Raw genomic sequence first — 21243 nt, forward strand, 5'->3', positions numbered from 1 at the left:
TAGGCCCAGTAAGTGGTGTATAGTGGGGCGACCTGTTGGTGCACCAGGGTACACCCAGACATTCCAAAGCCTCCAATGGGAGGAAGCGAGTCTGTGATGCCATTGGGCCTTTGGAAACATACCTAGTAACAAACTGCTGAGGCTAGCTAGGGCTTGACACTTACAGACTATAGCGCAGTGGTGGATCTGGGGGGAACCGTGCTTCTTAAGAAGACTGTGTCTATTTGTTCACACCGGGGATGAAGCCGTCGCAGGGGATCTTCCTGCCTAGTTACGCGCATATAGGGACATGGCATGACCTTGCAGTGAGTTGGTAGGGCCTGATAGTTGGGCTAAAACATATAATGGCTTGGTTAGGGGAATTTTTGAGGCAGGGCATGACCTTTCAGTGTAGGAGGGTAGGTGGGCCAGATAGTCGGTCAACTACGCTGGCCTGTGGCGCTAAGGTCATGATTGGTGAGCAGTTAATTTAAGGTCCTTAGGGGGCGATGCCATTCTCGAATAGGGTCGCCCAAAGGGAGGGACAAGTGGTCTCTCCTAGAACTCCAGGGGCAGTTACAGCCTGTTGGCTACATGGGTGCGGGGGAGGGGAGAGTCACGCTTTCTCTAGGCTGGTTGGCCACCCCGCACGTGCACAATGACACCAGTAAACGGCACAGAGATGCAAGGGCCCCCTTTAATGGAGTTAATAGAGCATACGGGGGTAACCGGGGGGCCAAAGTACCCTCACGGTAAGCGGGACCTCTGCGCATGCACACTTCGATGGAAGGGCGTGGTTAATAGGGCGTACGGGGGTAACTGGGGAGGGGGTGTACCCCACGGTAAACGGGCCCTCTGCGCATGCGCACTCCAACAGGAGGGCGTGGTTAATAGGGCGTGCAGGGGTAACCGGGGAGGGGGTGTACCTCCACGGTAAACGAGCCCTCTGCGCATGCGCACTCCTTCAGGAGGGCGTGGTTTAGTGATAAGGATCTGACACCAGTTATTGACCTTACCGTAGGCCCAAATAGGTACGCAGAAAATAAATATTGTATAATGTGATTGATATGTTAGTTTCGGATAGGAAATACCTTGTACTAGAAGTATGTTAAGGTTAGCCATCTGATATCTGTATATATCAATTGTAACGTTCTCTGCGTAATTGTGTAAATATTGTTTATTTTGTATGCTTTAATAAATACGGCCAGGGGGTCAAAAGACCCCCCGCCTTCCAAAAAAATCCCTCTCATGTCCGGTTAATAATGTTGGTTAATGGAAGGGTTGGGGTCCTCCGGCAGTCCCTGGCCATACACCCCTAATCCTTAACCCCTTTGGAAGGTATCAACAAATTAGGGTGAACTCAACATGACCCTACAACAACTTCTCAACCCCTGGGTGAGAAGCAACATCCACACACCCACACTTTACTGCATAACACTTGCATGCTAAAGGGTATACCCCCCTTCTGCTTAGTCTCAATGAGACCAGGAGTATGTATGCATTACACAAAATGTGTTCAGCTGAGCACAGCACTAAACTTAAACATCCAGCATAGCTCCCAGCATAGCATATTCACTATAGCAACCTTACACTTGACAGCATATCTAAAGATCACAAAATTAAAAATTCTCTCTCTGGCAGGTAACTCGTTCTTCACTCTGGTGAGCGACTCCCCACCCAAACACATTGCAAACTGTCTGAAGATACGAAATCGTTCCGTTTCTCGCTTTGTGTGAGGCCAAAATAGACACACCTCACTTGAATGCTCATAGTTCCCAGGATGCAAAAAGAACAATTGATGGACAGAATGCAGAACAATGTCATACATTCACCCCAAATCCATAGTTTTTTTGCTCCTCGTGCCATTCTAATTTGAACCCACCCATATGCAAATCAGTGTTGTCCCTGTGCCCAATGGGAACAGTCCAGCCCGAACTGCCAGGCCAGGGCCTCCCTGAACTGGAAACAAGCACTCTAGGACCGGTTTGGGTGTTTCACCCCTCATAAGCCAGGATAGCTTGCCTCCAGCAAGAGCAGGGGACCCACGTCTGGGCATACCCGTCCCACTTGGGGTGAAAAATGAAAAAATAACAATTGATGGACAGAATGCAGAACAATGTCATACTTTCACCTCAGTACAGAGATCTGGTCCTAAATCCATCGTTTTTTGCTCCCCATGTCATTCCAGTTTGAACCCAGCCATATGCAAATCAGTCTTGACCCTCCGCCCAATGGGAAGAGTCCAGCCCGAACTGCCTGACCAGGTCCTCCATGGGCTGAAAACAAGTATCCTAGGACCGGTGTCGGGTTCCCAGAATTGCTAAAAAAAATGCTCACAGTTCTCAGGATGGCCCAGAGATCCAATTGGAAACATGCTTGGTAACCTTCCACCGCTGTGCACACTCCAGCCTGAGCAGTGAGCTTCATCATTCAATGGGCATAGCTAATCACCCACTTCCAAATCAGAGGGTCCAATCACTTGGCTGCTATGATGAGTCAATAGTATTCCTCATTTCATGTGCAATAGAAATGCATCACTCAATAGTGTAATATCCAGAATCGTCACCGTCGTTGCTCGCAATGCCTCTTGCTGTACTCATCGCCTCTACACTGCACGCACTGCCCTCATTCAGCATAGCACTCTGCTCGTGCGCCAGTCGAGCAATGATAAAGTTAAAAAATCTACTTCCATTCACTGGATAATGACAGCTCCCCCACAGTTCACACAGATACATGCGCATAAATTCATAAACACTCATGCCCCAGATAAAGACTTCTCCGGAACGGTATAAAAAGTCTCTCACGCCGGGGCTCTCAATGAATTAAATGTAACTCACAGTCTTAGTGCTCATAGCATGCTACAAGAGCCAATATCCCAAGTTAAGAATTACATGCTGCTCTCAACAGTTAATGTTACTGTGCCCTCAGAGTGTCTTAATTCATACATTCATCACTGGTACAGTGAAACTTGCTGCTAATCCACTCTCGAAATTATGACTAAACCAACTCACACTCTTTGGGCTAAGATTACAGGACCATCAGTCATCATCAATCTGCATACATCATCAAGTCCAATGCCCTTACACTACCGCAAGTTCTCTGGTGTAAAAGACACTGGTGGGGTGTTTCTCTTTTCTTCTCTCTTTCTTTTCTGTTTCTTCATCTACAGCAGACTTTATCCTTAATTTCCTTTCATACGAGGTTCCTTTTCCAGTTGTCCCCAGTGTTGTAGATGCAGGATACCTTCTTGTAAGTAGTGGTCTTGTAGCCAGGTGAAATAGATTATATGATGTGGATTTATTGTAGAAGTTACCTCTAAAGTTACAGGTTATAGGTAAACTAACAGTCTTACAGCTCAGGCACTCATCAACATTCCATTGCATTACACAGACACTGACTGAGCAGCTGGGAACTTAGGAGCCATGGAAAGGATGCAGTAAAACAACATCATGTTACAACAAAAACCTTTGAAAAAAAGGTGTAGACCTAAGAAACAAACCCAACTTACCTATTCTCCGTGCTCATACAATGGCCACAAGACAAAACAACTTCACAGTCAAGAACTTAAGGTTCACATCAGCCAATGGCTCAAACGGTGAAGCTTGAAATGTACTCAACATCATGGGAAGATCCTTCGCCGTGGCCGGGCACACTACTCTAGGCCATTGTAGAAAGAAGCTTTGCATCAATCTAGACACCAAGAGATCCAAATAATATAAACATGGTCTTCTGAAAGCCTTCAAAGCTGCTCATTGTGCCCTTATTGTTATTGTTATTGTTATTGTTATTGTTATTTTAATTTTATACCGCGCCTAATCACCTACAGGTCTCTAAGCGCCAGGAAAAGATGGTACAGGACAATAACACAGCGGAATCAGAGCAAAGAGCAGCATTGGATTATGCCATGCTCAGGCTTCTCCTAAACAATAGCGTTTTTAAGCTCTTTCGAAATCTTAGGAGGTTTCCTTCCTCGCGCAGCCCTCCAGGCAAACTGTTCCACAACTGGGGAACCAGTACTGAAAAGGCTCTCCCTCCCTTCGTCGCTAGCCTGTAGCGAGAACAGGTCAACAGCTGCGAATCCGAAGACCGAAGTGTTCTCACCGGACAGTACAGTTGTAGGCGCTCCTTGATATAGGCCGGAGCCTTACCGTAAATTGCCTTATGAGCTGTACACAAACTCTTAAATTCCACTCTCTCTTTAATTGGAAGCCAATGTAGGTTTTGTAATAGAGGGGTGGCTTTAGACCTCCTGGGGAGTCTAAAGATCAATCGGGCAGCATCATTCATCAAAACTTGGAGCCTGTTGGTAAGGGTTTTCGGTAGGCCAAGATAGAGGACATTCCCATAATCGATTCTGGAAATGATAGTGGCAGTCACTATTGATCGCATCATGGGCTCTGAGAGGATAGGGGATAACTTCCGCAGTTGCCGAATGATATTAATACAGCTGCCTACCACCGACGCGATCTGAGGAGCCATCGACAGGTCAGCGTCCAACCTAATCCCTAAGCTTTTCACAGCCAGGCTTGGTTTTGGGGCAGGGCCCAGCTCCATAGGCCAGTAGAGGTCACTCCAAGGTGAGGAAGTGGATGGGATAACCAAGATCTCCGTTTTGTCAGGATTGACTTTTAAAAGGTTATCCGTCATCCATTGCACCGTGAACCTCAAGATGTTCTGGGATTGAAGTTGCGCAGCCGTGGTGTCATTTATACTTAGCAGCAACTGCGTATCATCCGCATAGTTAAAGACTTTACAGTCCATCGCAGCTAGCGAAGCAATCAGTGGTTGCAGGTATAGGTTAAATAGAAGCGGGGACAGGGCAGACCCCTGCGGTACCCCACACTCTAAGAACCCCACCTCAGATGTTTCATCCCCCAGTTGTATCTTTTGGGTCCTTCCTATAAGGAAGGATTCCAACCACTGAAAGGCCAAGCCCTTAATCCCAAAGTTCTTCAGTCTATCCAAGAGTAGGGTGTGGCTAACAGTATCGAACGCCGCTGATAGATCTAATAATATCAGGGCGCTCGCTTTCTTACAGTCAGCTCTACCTCTTAGGTCGTCCAGCACCGAGAGCATCACCAACTCGGTGCTGTGATGAGCTCGAAACCCTGCCTGTCTATCATGGAGTAGGTGGTAAGATTCCAGATAGCAAGACAGGGACTGAAGAACATGCTGCTCAAGGATTTTTGAGAGAAAGGGGAGCTGGGAAATGGGTCTGTAGTTCTTTAACACAGCAGGATCCGACCCCAGTTTTTTCAATAAGGGTCTTACCCGCGCCTCCTTAAGTTCGCTCGGCAGATATCCCATGTCTAGCGATCTGTTGAGGAAAGAGATGATATACTCCTCTAATAGAGGACGCGCGATGCGAAAGATCTCAGGTGGACACGGATCAGCTGGGGAGCCAGATTTAATTTTGCCCATCAGCCGTTCCAAAATTAGTGCATCCATCTCTGGGAACACATCAAGAGAGCAATCACTCGCATTTTTAGATGTTGGGACCATAGCAGTCCCTGTTGCCGCCACACTCTCTATCTCTTGGACAATGATCTTCACCTTCTCCAGAAAGTAGATCTGGAAGGTGTTACAATCAAAAGGGGCCTTAGCATTGTCAGGCTTTTTACTCAGCTCGGCCAATACTTTAAAGGTTTCTTTCTGGATGTTAGTGGCCTTGCTTAGGCGCGACTCAAGATAATCCGCTTTAGCTTGGATCATAAGTTTTTTGTATTGGTGGAGGGAGGCCTTATAGATATTCCTATCTATATCCTGCTTAGATTTCCTCCACAACCTTTCTAGTCTCCTTAGCTTTGTTTTAGTTTCCCTTAAGAGTGGTGTAAACCAGAGAGCTTTCCCTGATCCCTTTATTTGCTGTGTTCTCACTGGCGCTATCTGATCGATGGCCCGAGTCATACATCTCGTTAGATCAGAGTATTCTCGGTCCAGATTACAACCCAACTCAGAGGCCTGGGGAGGTTCCAGATGTGCCTTGGTCAAAGACATCAAGTTGACTTCTGCCCATTTCCGGGATTTTCTAGAACCATGTGAGTTGCGAACAATCCCACTGTTAAGGGGGACCTCACACGAGACCAAATAGTGATCCGACCAAACACAGGGCGCTGCCTCACTAAATATTAGAGTAGCATCTGTGGTCCACATAAGGTCGAGAGTGTGGCCTTTTACATGCGTTGGAGCATCCACCACCTGTTTAAAACCCAGTGCAGACATTAGAGTGTCTAACTGACGCGTGGGTGGGTCCCAGTTGGGCTTGTCCCAGTGTAGATTAAAATCCCCTGTTACCAGGATTTTTGTATATCTTGACCTAAAGTCAGATATAATAGGACAAAATAGGTCAAAGAAGGTTGGGGTTGCCTTAGGCGGGCGATAGACAGACAAAATCACCCAACACACATTGTGTACAGTGACCTTTACCCCGAGCAGATCGGCTAGGTCAATCGTCTCTGTTAATATCTTTTCCACTGTCATGGTCTTCCTGTAGAGGATAGCTACCCCGCCCCCCCGTGAGCCCCCTGGGCGGTTGTGCCACATTATATCATATCCGCTTGGAACAGCGGCAATGATATCCGGCAGCGAGTTCTCATCTGTCCAGGTCTCTGAGAGAGTCAGGACATCGATATCACTGTCCTGAAGCATGTTATATACCTCCAGATGGTGGCAATGAAGCGAGCGGGTATTAAGACTAGCTATTTTTAAGGTGGAATGTTTACCCAAGGCAGGTGTACACCTACCATTCCGGGATATACCGTGGTTTTTAAGCAGCATTAAGACCGCCTGGTCCACCATGGGCTCACCTCTATTCAAGGATTTAAGCTCCTCGGGGGAGTACATGCGATGCCGACCAGCCGTCCCAGCCCCTGCGCCCACGGGCGCAGACGGGCTGGACTCTGGCGTGACTCCGGCGATGCTCCGGCGAGCCCGCAGCGCGTGCCCGCTGCGCGTCAGCATGGCCCGTTTTAAATACCGGTCTAGCGTCCTTGCGACGACTAGACCGTGCGCAGCTTCTCTGAGCAGCCCCCCCCAACCCAAGATGGCCGCCGCAGTGCTGCTTCACGGGAGAAGGAGCCAACCCTACTGTGAAGCCATCCGACAGAAAATCGAGCACCCTCACAGATTCAACTGACCCAGAGTTCAGACCCTTCCCCATCCACCACCTAATAAAGGAACCCCAATGTCTAGCGTAAGAACGCTGAGTTGCCGGTCACGGAGAGTTCTGAATCAAGTCCACTAATTCCGCAGAACAACCCCAAGCAAACAGATTCACCCTCTCCACACACAGCCAGGTTTGAAGGTGTAATCTCTGCAGTACCTCTGTGGGAATAGGAGGCATCTTCAGTGGATAGGGATGGTCTGTAATTGCACAATGTACCTGTATCATGTGAGTTCTCAGAAGAGGATAGCAAAGTTGTTTGATCCACCCCGGTACCACCAACAGCACAAAGGAATTGTCCTGTCTTATCTTCAGCTATACTCTGACAATCATCTGAATTAGTAGGGATGCATATAACAGTTCCCCAGTCCACCTGAAAGACATTGCATCAGTCCTCCATGCCTCTGCACAAGGAATAATTGTGCAGAAGCGTGGAAAGAGAGCATTGGCCTTGTCTGCACACAGATCTACAGTCTGACACCCAAACCTCATCTGCAACAGTTAGAACGCGTCTCTCCTCAATGAAATCACACTCTTTGGGTGAAACACTCTGCTGAGGAGGTCTGCAGCCCAATTCTCACTTCCTGGTAGATACATCTCCCTCAGGGACAACAGATTGCTCTCCACCCATGACATTTTCTCCGGAGTTAGAAGCCACAGAGACTGAACCCTGCAACACCACTGGTGGTTTAAATACCCTGTCACCACCTGATTGTCTGTTCGAACCTGAACATAGTGGCCCTTGAGGCAAGACTCATACTCCAGTCTGGCCAGTTGGACTGCCTTCAGTTCCCTGTAGTTCGAGGAGCAACCAGCCTGCAGATGGTCCCATTTCCATGGTACAGACCAAGAGTCCAAGGTTTCCCCCATCCCAGCTTGCTGGCATCCGTAGTAACCACGCAAGATGGAGTCACACGACATGGAAGTCCCGCAGCCAGATTATCATCATCCAACCACCACTCCAAGGCACTCCTGATCTGCAAAGACACTGTCCCTGGTACACTGTAAATGTTAGAGCATTGGGACCAATTCACCAGCAGATGATTGATCAGGGGGTACATGTGTAAACGTGCCCATGGAAGAACATTGATCACTGCCAACATCAACCTCTGCAATGTCAACCACAGGGACGCTGTGGACGTACATGGTGTACTTTACTGGTTCCGGTTTCCGGCAGAGCAGAGCAGTGCGGCGTGAGGTGGAGCAAGGTCACTGTGCAGGATAGGCTGTGCGGCCGCTGACCGTAGCCGCTGGAAACCGCAAGATCAGGATCAAAGAGGCTGCTGCACAGTAGTTGCTGGGTGTGGTCCCCTGCTGCACCTTACCCACTAGAAGTCCTGCCAAGCGCTAACCAAAACAACAGGGGATGGTGGTAAGCGAAGGGGAGGCACAGTGTTTGGCACTGCTACATTTACTGGCCAGTGGTGGGAGGTGGCAATACATGGGCTATGGCTCACCCTGTGTGCTGTACTTAGCAGCCCCCTGATGTACCCTCGCAGACAGTCCGCAGAAACTGGGCAATTGGGCAGTCGCAGGGCAAATACCCAACTTGTTGTAATTGTGCCCTGGGCAGGCAGCAGAAGGAGGCAAGAGGCGGTGGCAGTAGAGGCTGAGGCGAGTATGAGCCTCAGGCTCCCTGCGGAGGCGGCCCGGCTTGCACTGAGTGTAGCTCATGGGGGGGGGCTTGAGAACCCTTCTCACCGCATTTGGAAATTCGCCACCATGCAATAACAGCAGCAGCTCAAGGTAACCCTTCACCCAGGCCGGAGGGGTTGCTCACCCCTGAACACATGGCTCAGTGCAGCAGCAACCAATGGCAAACAATAGCCTAACATTAATAAAGAAAAACAACGTAATCCACTGGCTCAGCCAACTTAACGTAATGTTTGGATGAGTGGCCAGACAGCAAGGAGACCAAGCAGGAGAGGGGAATCGAGATTGGTGCCCTACCGCAGGAGGGTAGAGGAGGGCACCACCTAACGCACCAAGGCACGTAATAAGACCCCTAACCAATGACCTCCTGGCCCTGGCCTTAGCCGGAGGGCAGCAACCATAAGATCTTCCATAACAGCTAAGGTCCACTGCCTTGGGGTCATAAAAGCCACAGGTCTAACTAAGAGCTCCTGAAGTCCCTGCCCTGTTCTTGCTATGAGGGCGCAGTCATCAGCATACATAAGCACTGTTACTGCTAAAGTTTCTACCCTAGGGGAGTTTGCCACCACCTCAGTCAGAAAACCATCAAGGCCATTAATATAGAAGCTAAAAAGGAAGGGGGCCAGAATGCACCTTGCTTGTACTCTATTCTCATTATTATGGCTGATAAACACTACCCATTTGGCCCAAACCTTACGCTAACCTTCACATCCTCATGAAGCTGCAAAAGTAATTGCACAATCCTTGCATCAGTGCCCTTTTTGCCAACAGACTCCTCAGCTTCAACGTTCCAGAAGAGTAGACTCAGTCCGTGAGTTAAGAGGCCAATGTTTGCTTCTCCCGGGGAGACAGGTCTTTGTTTGGGGTTTGCACAGAATCTTCAGGCCTATCAGATGTGGAAACAAAGTTGTATGGGAATTCGCCCTCAGTATTGGTAGTAAGGTGGAGTGGGTGACTAGAATTCCCATTGCCTTCTCTCTTACACCAGATAATGAAAAAGAGTGAGCATGTCACACCTTCAGAGTCCCACTACTGTAGGCAGACAACAACTTGACCTGGGCAGTTGCAGAGAAAAGTACTTCAGAGGAACCAGCTGGTTCAACAAGTATTCCAAGGCGGACATTTTCTACATGGTCATGGGGCAGTCAATTGATCTCTTCAAGGGCAGCAAAGTGATTGTTTGTTAGGATTGTAAATATCGTGTTACCTTCTAGAATTCAGTTTGGCTTATCGAGACGTTCTTCTAGAGTGGGTCTGTAAAAGAATCCCAACAGCTCTGGCTGAATCCCATGTAAGGACCCTTGGGGACTGAAGAGCCTATACAAAATGAGCCCTACCAGTTTTGCATCACAATAATTTGTTATGATACAGTCACATGTTCCCTTCTTTGGGCTTTTTCCAAACCATCGGACTATGCGAGCGTCTATTATAGCTTTAGAAAGTGCACCACTGCTAATGCACCCAAGTAATAGTAAACTAGTGCCCCACTCTGTTCTTCAGCTGGTGATCCTTCTCCAGTTGGGCTAGGTGTGATGGCAGGGCATTTTTAGGACTACACTGTATGGGTACATTCAGGTGTCTACTGTAAAATTTGAAGGTTTCGCCTTCTGTCTAATAACCCATTGTCAAGGTTGACAGCAATCTTACTTTTGGGATAGCAGTCAGATTCATCAGATGCGGTCTGTGCTGTAGAGGGTAAATTGACTTAATTTGCTCTCCGATCTTCCACATTCCGTCCATCATTTGTATGTCTTTTGCTTACCCATTGATCCTCAGCAGCTGGTGGTGTAATATTACCCAATCATGACTTCAGATGCCCAAGCCATGAGCGGTGGCTTCGTAGGGCTCACCTTCAATTATGTTTTTAGTAAAATAAGTAAGAAAAAGCTGAAATATGGAGACTTCTCCCTCTCCTTTTTGTCTGAGAAGCACTGGAACTCTCTGCGTCCTGTACTCCTAAGTGACTCTAATCTTCTGTCCTTCTTAAAAAACTGAAAGCAATTCATCTCCAGCAAATCTGCTGTGTTAAACTATGACCCATCACTCTTGTAAATGAAACTTTTGGAAAAGGCAACCCAACCAAGATGTGGAGGCTGCTTCCCTGGTTATCAAGCTGTTACTTCAAATAGCGTAGTTTCAGCTGCCATGATTCTCCTAAGCATGGACTGACCACGTTGGTGTCTCCTTGATACTCACTCGCCCAAGTCAGATGAAGCAGGTTATCCCTCAGCCCTGGTCTTTCCACTGCAGATCAAAAACTAAAGTTACTCCTACATTCCATAAGGTCCTTACCACAAACCAGTCCAAACCTTTTTAAGCAATGATATGGTGTTGTAGTACCCAATTAGCATGTGTTTGGAATCTGCTCTTAATAGTGTTGCCACCTGAATTGTTCCTGTCGTTCAAGAACCACACCTTCCATCCTATGCTATTTCAAAGAACTGGCAAATGTGTTCTAGCAATGAAATTCTCTTGAAAAAATATGGTGTCAGGCCTACGGTCTTTGCAAAAGTCACTTGTAACCTGGCCACTAAGGACTGAAAAACACAATGAAAACTATCAACTTTGTTTTTAGAATTGAATCCGTGAGTAATCCTTTTCTGGTTTAAAAAAAAAGAAAAAACAATCTCTTTCGAGCAGCATTTACTGCAAAGTCCTTTGAGTCTTCTGCCGAGCTGTAACATCTTTCATTCAAGATTGTGATCTTGACCAACCCTTTGGGGTTCAGACAAACTTCAGTCTACTCTCCATGTTCCCTATTACGCCTCTTGTTCTTTGAATTAAATGTGGGTCCCTGTGGATCCATGTCCTCCTTGTGTCCTGATTAGACTTCTAGACATCATAGTTCTCTCCCGACCTTCCTTGCATCAGCATCACTTCCTACAGAGTGGGAAAAATCCGTTACCATTCCTCTGTTAAAAAAATATATGCAGTGGACTCCAAGCATCTTAGCAACTTCATACCTATGACTTTGATGCTTTTTCCCAGTAAAATCTCCGAAAAAGAAGGCAACTGCCAAATCTCCTCCTTTGGCAAAAGTATTTCACTTCTTGACCATGCTTTAGCTGGATTCCACCACTTCATGGAATGTAAGGAGCTTTTTTTGTTGTGTCAGATGATTAAGCCTGAGTAATTATCAAAAGGTAGAGCAGTGTTTCATTTTGCCTCTGATGATTCTCAATCAACCGGAACACTTAGGATTCAAGGTACTACTCTGAAGTGGTTTACCCCTTTTCTATTTGAGAGATCCCAATGAGACCATCTTCTTTCATGTTCTAAATCCTCCAATTGTGAAGCCCCGACGGCTCATCCCTGAGCCCTATGTTATAGTATCTTTTGATATCAAGTTAGCTTTGTGTCCTATGCAGATACTCAAATTATTATTTCCTTTAATGATGATGTTGGCTCAGCCCAAGCAACATTTTGGTCTTGAATGATAGCTGGATACAGACTAATCGAAACCCAATAACAACAAACCAGAACAGAGGACCTCATCTTTATTGTCTCGTCTTACATATAGTGTTCTGTTAGTATGATTCAGTGGCGCTAGATCAATTACCCACCGCTGTTGAGTCAGCAAAAAATATTGGATTCATATTACACCATCTTCTCTCCTGCTTTGAGCTGGTGTAGCGTGTTTCTTCCGCTGGCTTTCACTACATCCATAGATAGTGCAAATCATCACTTTTTCTCACATGTCTCTATTTTATGACTGTTCTAAATGTAATTACCTCCTCAAGGCTAGATTCTGCAAATTGTATTTTGGGCTTACAACATATTGCATTCACCACCTTCAAATCATTTAAGATTCTGTTACATGTTCTATCTGAGGACTGCCATCTCGCTCTGTCATTTCCTCTTGAATGTATGCTCTCCATTGGCTACCAAATTATATACATTCAAAACTTTGTGTGTGTGTCATTGTGCACTGCATTAAATAGGTACTGGCTTTCTTCAACATTATATCACTCCTCAATTTTCTTTTAGAACCCTACACTCTATGAAAGCCAACCTCTTTCGCCAATTTAAAATTAAGAGCACACTTCTTGGTGACTCACCAAAACGCTTTCCCTTCTGAGCTCTAGTGTGACTTCAATCTTCTGTCCTCCCCCCCCCCAAAAAAAAATAAACTTGTTTGTTCCCACATTAGTACAACCTCTACTTTTTTTCGTTATCCCTTAACACCAGGACACTTTGTTAGGGTAGCAGTGTATTCCATATATTATTTCAATCAATTAAATTGAACAATAACTGAAGAAATGTGCTTGAACTGCACCATTAGACCCACTTTCCAAAACACTTTGGGGAGGGATTGAAAGAAGAAGTCCAAATATCTTGAAAAGGAATTTTGGATGCAACTGGCCCAGCGTGTTTTATAATGTATAATTTGCCAATTATTGTACAAAACACAAGAATCTGAAACAGAAATACCACATCGTAAAAGATAAATGCATTAAATGTGAGCTAGAAAAAGGGTTTCCGGTTGGCAGAGGTATGCACCCTGTCCAAGCGGGAACCACAATCCTAGTCAGGGTAGGTCAAATACACACCATACACTAATCTGTGCTCAACCTCTGGTACCTTGGCACACACCAGGCAGGCTTAACGTAAGAGGCAATGTGTAAAGAATTTGTGCAACACTTCAAACAGCAGCACAGTGAAAACACTATAAAAAAGACTCCAAACCAGTTTAGAAAAATAATTTCTATTTTTATGAACAAAACAAGACCATAACATCAAAAATCTAATAAGTAAAACCGGAGTTTTTGATTTTTAAAGATTAAATAAAATTGTAGTGCTTAACCCCTACCGCGCTACTGCGTTTTCCCGCTGTGCGCTGAAATTTTAAAAATGGCTTGTTTATGACAAAGCCAGCTCGTCATCCGCGTAGCGCAGGTAACGCCCATGACAAGCTGGCTTTGTCATTAGCGCTGAAGGGGTTAAAAGTTTAAAGCGCCACCTGGGGCTATCTGGTTGCACTAGACTGGGGTAAATCTAAAGGTTCAAGCTGATCACGATGGAGTGTGGGTCGGATACAGGATCCAGCCTTGGCCTGCTGAAAAGTACCTTAGATGCGTCATCGACGGAACCGAGATGCAGGAAAAAAAAGGCGATGCGTCGTCATTGAAGCACAGGATTGAAGGTGACACGTCGGCGCTGAGATGTGCAAAGTTGGAAAGGCTTCAAAAACAAGAGACGATGCACTGAGCAGTCAGCGATGCAGTGTCCACTGTCCTTCCAGCAGTGGTGATGCGTCGGTGTTGAGAGCGATGGGCTGGTTCCGATTGGCGCAATGGCGTTGATGTGTGGGTTCTGGGTATAGCAGCACTTATAAGGGCCCAGGACTGGACTAGCACCATTTAGCAGGGCAAGACTTCCAGCAAGCAAAGTCCAGGTGCTGTTGCAGGATAAGTTGAAGTCTTTGATGTCCCTGAGACTTAGAACATGAGGCAGGCCAGCATGGCCTTGGAGTCACTCTGGGTTCAAGTGAAATGTATCCGGTCCATCCTCAGTCAGGCCAGAGGGTAGCAGTGAGCAGGGCAGCACAGCAGAAAATCAGCCCTTCCAGAACAGCAGTTCAGCAGAGGGGCAGTCCTTGTAGCAGCACAGCAGTTCTTCCTTCTAACGGAGTTCTTCACAAGTCCAGTAGTGCACTGAAGTGGTAGGGTCAGACGTCCAGTTCTTATATCCAGTGATGCCTTGAATTGGTGGTGGCTTGGAAGTGCACTAAGGTCCTCCCTCCCAGCTCTAAATCCAGACTCACTCCACGGAGCTATGCAGCTTTTTGTCTGAGGACAGGACACAACCTATTCAGGTGTTAGTGTCTTCTCCTCCCTCCCTTCCTGCCCAGGATGACCTATCAGGATGTGGATGGCCACTCAGTCACATCAAAGCTCCCTTTCTGTGTGGTTGCCTAGGGGGAATACACAAAGTCCAGCTGTCATCAACCCCAGGTGTGTATTAGAAACAGGCTGCTGGCACACAGGGATATGAGCAGAAAAATGCTAAATTTCAAAAAGTGGCACTATTAAAAGGGTAATGACAACTTTGAGTTTACCAGCAAAGAGGATTTATCGTTTCCATTCAAATGCTATGAAACATGATAGCTCTAGTCCTTTGAAATCAGTAATTACAGCGTGAACGTGTAATAAGGAAGTCCCAATGTTAAACTATGAGAGGAGTCGGGCTCATAGTAGGGGAAAATGAATTAGGGTGTTTTTCCCTATCAGGACATGCAAAACTTAAAAGTACATATCCTAGATTTTGATTAGACAGCATCCTGCCCTTTGGGCTAACTAGGGACTACCTTAGGGGTGAATTATATATAATAAAAGAAGAGCTTAAGGATTGGCAAAGGTTTTAAATATCAATCTGACACGGCAGTGTAAACTGCACTTGTGGGCTCTAAAGTGGCAGGCCAGAGACATCTTTAAAGTGTTATTTGTGTGGGTGGCACAATCAGTGTTGCAGGCCACTAGTAGCATTTAATTTACATGCCCTGGGCATATGTAGTGCACTCTACTAAGGAGCTACAGGTAAATTAAATATGCCAATTGTGGATAAGTCAATCAAAGCATGTTTAGGGAAGCAATCACATGCACTTTAGCAGTGATTGACAGTGGTAGAAAGTGCAGAGTACCAAGGCCAAAAAAAGAGTTCATCAAAATTGGAGGCAAGCAGGCATAAAGTTTGGGGGAAGACCACCCGAAGACTGACAGGTCTAACAATGTGTATTACAATGCAACATAAACTGTTTATTTTGCTAAAATTCCCAGAAGAACCTTAAAACAACTATATCATTTGTTAAAATCTGTGATGCTGAAACCCATGTTACTGGGCCAGAGTGCTTTTAAATATACTAATTGTCATACATTCGCCAAAAAAGACTCCTGATATTGAGCTGTGTATCACACACTTGACAGAACACCCTACAGTTCTGAGTTTGAACCTGCCACAATGTTTGATATATTAACCCTCTCCTCCTCACCCCCCTCACCTCCCACCCGCTCCCCACCCCCTAAATTAGGGTCTAGTTGCTCCCCGCCAGAGACTAATAGATTACCTGATTATGGCGCCATCTTGTGTGGGCTCCCATCATTACACAGTAATTACATAAGACATTAGGCCTAATAAATATTAGAAGCTGCACTCATTTTCGGTTATAAGTTGTGTGTTAGGACAGCAGCCTGGTTGCCATCGAGCAATGCTGCATGGTATTGGACGTTTACAAAGGCATTTAGGTGAGTGCTGCCTGCATCACGTCATGAAAGCAACCAATACTGATGATCTGGCCAACAGTTTGACTAATATCGGCGTTTTTATATTTTATCACTCTTTATTTCAACTGAAATCACAGCCGACTAAGTTAGAGGTGGTAATAGGTTTTTAAAAATACCCTCCATTCTCCAAAGTCTTAAAGAAAAACATTTCATAGTTAGTCCCTGGTTTATAACCCCCTGGAAACGCGAAATATTTAGCAATATCATACATTTCATTGAAAAAAATGTGAGCTTCGTATGCTTAAACATATTAGACAAACCACATTTCAATAGAACGTCCACCACCCTGACTCCTGCAATTTAATATCCCTTTACTAAAGACATCTGTCTGCTATTTTATAGTTTCAGAAAAGAGGTATTTCTGCAGCAACTCCCACAACATAAAAAAGTTGGGTACAAAAGATCCCTGAGGCTAGGATGGAGCGCAGCTTCGTCTCACAGTGCCTGAAGTCCAGCTCAGTCTGATCCGAGCCTCTGCCACTGGTGGTCTGCTGTCTGCCTCAACTGGTGGTCTCCTGTCTGCCTCAACTGGTGGTCTGCTGTCTGCCTCAACTGGTGGTCTGCTGTTTGCCTCAACAGGTAGTCCGCTGTTTGCCTCAGCTCCGCAGCCGTGGGAGCCCACCACAGGAGCAGCAACAATGGAGAAAAATTCTCAAACAGCCAAGGAGCACATCTTATTCCAGGACGTGAGTAGGGATGCCTTCCTGCGAATTTGTAATATCTTGTGGACTTTCTTGCACTCTCCGTAGTGGGGAGTTTGCAGGTAAACCTGTGCACTTACAGTGGCATTTTCTTTACTTTAATTTACATAGGCAGAATCATCAAAAGTTAAAAAGAAGAATGCAAGAAGATACACTATTGTGACACTGTCGGTCTGTCTCTTGCTGGCACTGTCTCTGCTTTTGTGTTTCGGCATCAAACATTTTTGGAAACAGGCACCAGAAAAAGTAAGTTATTGCCGCCAAAAAAAATCGGAAATGCTAACCTTTGAGCCGCTGTTAACACTGCTCTAGGTCTTATTGTGTTTCAGCTGTAAATGTTCTCACCTCAATATCTCATCTACTAGCGAGTGATCAAATGGGCCATAGACCGAAATTGCTAAATATATAATCTTTCAGTTATACTGTGCACACGCACAGAAAACAGGGCACACCTGTGTGCGTGTGTATATGTGTGTGCCAGCATGCTCGTGTCTCTATGTGCATACATTTGTGTCAGCATGCATGAGTGTGTCTGGATGCGTCTGTGTGTTGGTTTGTGAGCCAGCATGCACATGTATCTGTGATTGTGTGTGTGTGAGTGAACCTGCATGCATATGCAGCTATTATTGTGTGTGTGCATGCATGTCTGGCAGTGAATCTGTGCATGCATCTTCACATGTGGATGTGTGTAAACGTGTGTCTGGATGCTTGTGTGTTTGTGAGCCTGCGTACATATGCACCTATGCATGTGTGTGCATGTGTGTGTGCACATGCATGTCTGACTGTATGTGCATGCGTTTGTGTGTGTGAGGGAGCCTGCATGCATATGCAGCTCTGATTGTGTGTGTGTATGCATGCCTGGCTGTTAATATGTGCATGCATTTTCAAGTGTGGATGCGTGTAAACGTGTGTGTGTGTGTCTGGATGTTTGTGTGTTTGTTTGTGAGCCTGCGTGCAAATGCACCTATGCATATGGGTGCTTGGGTGTGTCTGTGTGTGTGTGCATACATGTCTGCCTGTTTATATGTGCATGGATGTGGGCACATGTGTACCTCGATTCGTGCACGTGTGTGTCTGTGCTTATACATACACGTCGTTAAAATCAACATAAATAATTTCTTCTAGATGCATGCCACAATGCCCATTTCTTTTATTGTCTGCATGGGAACCATGTGCATTCTTCTAGTCGAGTCCGCTCAGGTTTCCCCAGCAAGTGAATGACATTTTACTGCAAGTGGGATCAAGCTTTTTTCCAGCCCCTCAATTATCTTGCCAGAAGCTCGTAGAAAAATAATTGAACTGCCACGTTGGGAGAGGAAGGGCTGGTGATTTATTTTTATGGGTTTAATTTCTTCTTTAATGCATAAACTGTGCATAGACCCAGAAAAGGAGTTGCAGATTCGGGCCCCTTCCAAAGCCCCCTGCAGTCCTAAAGAGGCGACGAGCCTGTGCAGGCATAGGAAGCTGCAGTACTGTCTATCTGCACAGAGGCCACTGCACGCCTAGAGAGGTGACACACCTGTGCAGGCATAGGAAGCTGCAGTCCTGTCTATCTGCACAGAGGCCACTGCACGCCTAGAGAGGCGACACGCCTGTGCAGGCATAGGAAGCTGCGGTACAGTCTATCTGCACAGAGGCCACTGCACGCCTAGAGAGGCGACACGCCTGTGCAGGCATAGGAAGCTGCAGTACTGTCTATCTGCACAGAGGCCACTGCACGCCTAGAGAGGCGACACGCCCGTGCAGGCATAGGAAGCTGTAGTCCTGTCTACCTGCACAGAGGCCACTGCACTCATGGGGAGGCGACAAGCCTGTGCAGGTGAAGGAAGCTGCAGTACTGCCCATCTGCACAGAGCCCCCTGCGCGCCTAGAGAGGCAACACGCCTGTGCAGGCATAGGAAGCTGCAGTACTGTCTATCTGCACAGAGCCCCCTGCACGCCTAGAGAGGCGACACACCTGTGCAGGCATAGGAAGCTGCAGTGCTGTCTATCTGCACAGAGCCCCCTGCACGCCTAGAGAGGCGACACACCTGTGCAGGCATAGGAAGCTGCAGTGCTGTCTATATGCACAGAGCCCCCTGCACGCCTAGAGAGGCGACACGCCTGTGCAGGTGAAGGAAGCTGCAGTACTGTCTATCTGCACAGAGCCCCCTGCACGCCTAGAGAGGCGACACACCTGTGCAGGCATAGGAAGCTGCAGTGCTGTCTATATGCACAGAGCCCCCTGCACGCCTAGAGAGGCGACACACCTGTGCAGGCATAGGAAGCTGCAGTGCTGTCTATCTGCACAGAGCCCCCTGCACGCCTAGAGAGGCGACACGCCTGTGCAGGCATAGGAAGCTGCAGTACTGTCTATCTGCAAAGAGCCCCCTGCACGCCTAGAGAGGCGACACGCCTGTGCAGGCATAGGAAGCTGCAGTACTGTCTATCTGCACAGAGCCCCCTGCACGCCTAGAGAGGCGACACGCCTGTGCAGGCATAGGAAGCTGCAGTGCTGTCTATCTGCACAGAGGCCACTGCACGCCTAGAGAGGCGACACGCCTGTGCAGGCATAGGAAGCTGCAGTGCTGTCTATCTGCACAGAGGCCACTGCACGCCTAGAGAGGCGACACGCCTGTGCAGGCATTGGAAGCTGCAGTACTGTCTATCTGCACAGAGGCCACTGCACTCTTAGGGAGGCGACAGGCCTGTGCAAGCGAAGGAAGCTGCAGTACTGTCTATCTGCATGGAGGCCACTGCACTCATAGGGAGGAGACACACCTGTGCAGGCGAAGGAAGCTACAGTGCTGTCCTTTCAGTGCCTGTATGGACCAGAGATAGCGCGCTCAACTAGAATGTGCTGTGGCATATTTAAAGGCCTCTTCGAAAGAAACAGAGTTGGTAAAGACGTGGGGCATGAGTGTGTGGACAGCGCAGGCTATCTCCCACATTGCATTGAGGAGCTGTGCAGAGGGTGTGAGGCATCGTCGAGTAATGTATGCTATTTGTTGTAAAGTTCTTTACCAAATGGAGATATTCTAAGGGTCGGGCTGGCCGTTAGGGCAATCAAACCGTGCCTGAGGGCTGGTCTGACAGGTCAGAGTGTGGGCAAGTTTTTTGACTGTTTGTTGGCCTTGTTTATGGTGTGATTGGCAGGTTTTTACTGTTGATTTCTCTACTATTTAAATAAACTTTGCCTGCAGCAATCTCAAATGTTTGCAGTCTGCCATACCTTGCAAAACAATTATACAGTCTGTCTTTACAAGTTCAAAACTTCCCCAACAAACTGGGGCCACTTTTTTAGCTTTCTAATTCACTTAGGGTGGGCACTTTTATTTTGCTGCCCAGGCCTATTTTCTGTCCCAGTCCAACCCTGGATATTCTCAGGCATGGCTGGTGCAAGGTATTGTTCATTCTACCCAGTGCTTGAAATGGAGAAATAAAAGTGCAGGTACTCTGAACTATAATACCTGCTTGTTTCTGTGCTGGTACTCTCCAATTAAGAGCACTACATCTCTCTTGAGAAGTGCAGGTACTCTCTGTTTCCAAATTTAAAAAGTGTCTGTACTCAGTACCGGACGGTACCAGCTTATTTAAAGCACTGATTCTTTTTTTTTTTTTATTTCCGAAATTCTTTATTGTATATATAAAAATATAATTTTACATACAGGGAAGAGGCTTATACATGAGAGGAAAGAAGAGAAGAGAGAAAAAAGAGAGAAAAGAGAAAAAGAAAAAAGGGGGGGGGGTGGCATTCCGTACTCTTGAGATCATTCGACCATGTGGGGATCTTTAGACCACTACCTGTCATCACACAAGCCACCGTAGGCGTGAAGCACTGATTCTACCCAAAAAGAGAGTAGAAGAAATTGGGCCTCATTACAATGTTGGTCAGAAAGCCTCTGACCACTGGTCAGAGGCTTTCAAATTGATATGGTAGGTTTACACCCCAACCATCGAATTACAATGTTGGCGGTCGAAGTTTAAACCGGCCAGGGAAACCGACTTGGTTCTGACGAGCTCAAGGAGCCCGTCTGCCAGTCAGAATGGGCTCATAGGGCCAGATGTAGGAAAATTGTTTTTACCGAATCATAAATACCGAATGTTACCGATTCGGTATTTATGAATCGGTAAATATGAAGGAGGGAGATTTAGGAAGAATCGGTAATTGAATTACAGAATCTGTAAATATTGGTATTTACCGAATCGGTAAATACCGATTCGGTATTGCCCATTGATTCCTATGGGCCTTGAAGCCCATAGGAATCAATGGGCAATACCGAATCGATATTTACCGATTCGGTAAATACCGATTTCAGCAAGGGTGCAGGGGGTGTCACTTTGACACCCTTTAGCACCCCAAATACAGGCATGTGTGCCATGTGGCACACATGTCTGTCACATGGCATAGGTGTGCATGCAGACATGTGCACGCACACCTGGATTCGGTATTTTACCACCCAATTGGATTGGGTGGTAAAATACCGAA

At 46.7% G+C, this 21243-nt stretch overlaps 1 protein-coding gene across 1 annotated transcript in view; it reads left to right on the forward strand.

Moving 5' to 3' along the window:
• The first annotated feature begins 16487 nt into the window (after positions 1-16487).
• TNMD (tenomodulin) overlaps positions 16488-21243 on the forward strand; it is a 580658-nt gene continuing 575902 nt past the window's right edge. Inside the window, exons 1-2 of the mRNA XM_078688431.1 lie at positions 16488-16760; positions 16887-17021. Coding sequence (XP_078544557.1) covers positions 16713-16760; positions 16887-17021 — 183 coding nt within the window. The 5' untranslated portion in view covers positions 16488-16712. The remainder of the gene's footprint in view (positions 16761-16886; positions 17022-21243) is intronic.

This window comes from Lissotriton helveticus, chromosome 4_1 (assembly GCF_964261635.1).
Source record: "Lissotriton helveticus chromosome 4_1, aLisHel1.1, whole genome shotgun sequence".
Taxonomy (NCBI): Eukaryota; Metazoa; Chordata; class Amphibia; order Caudata; family Salamandridae; genus Lissotriton; species Lissotriton helveticus.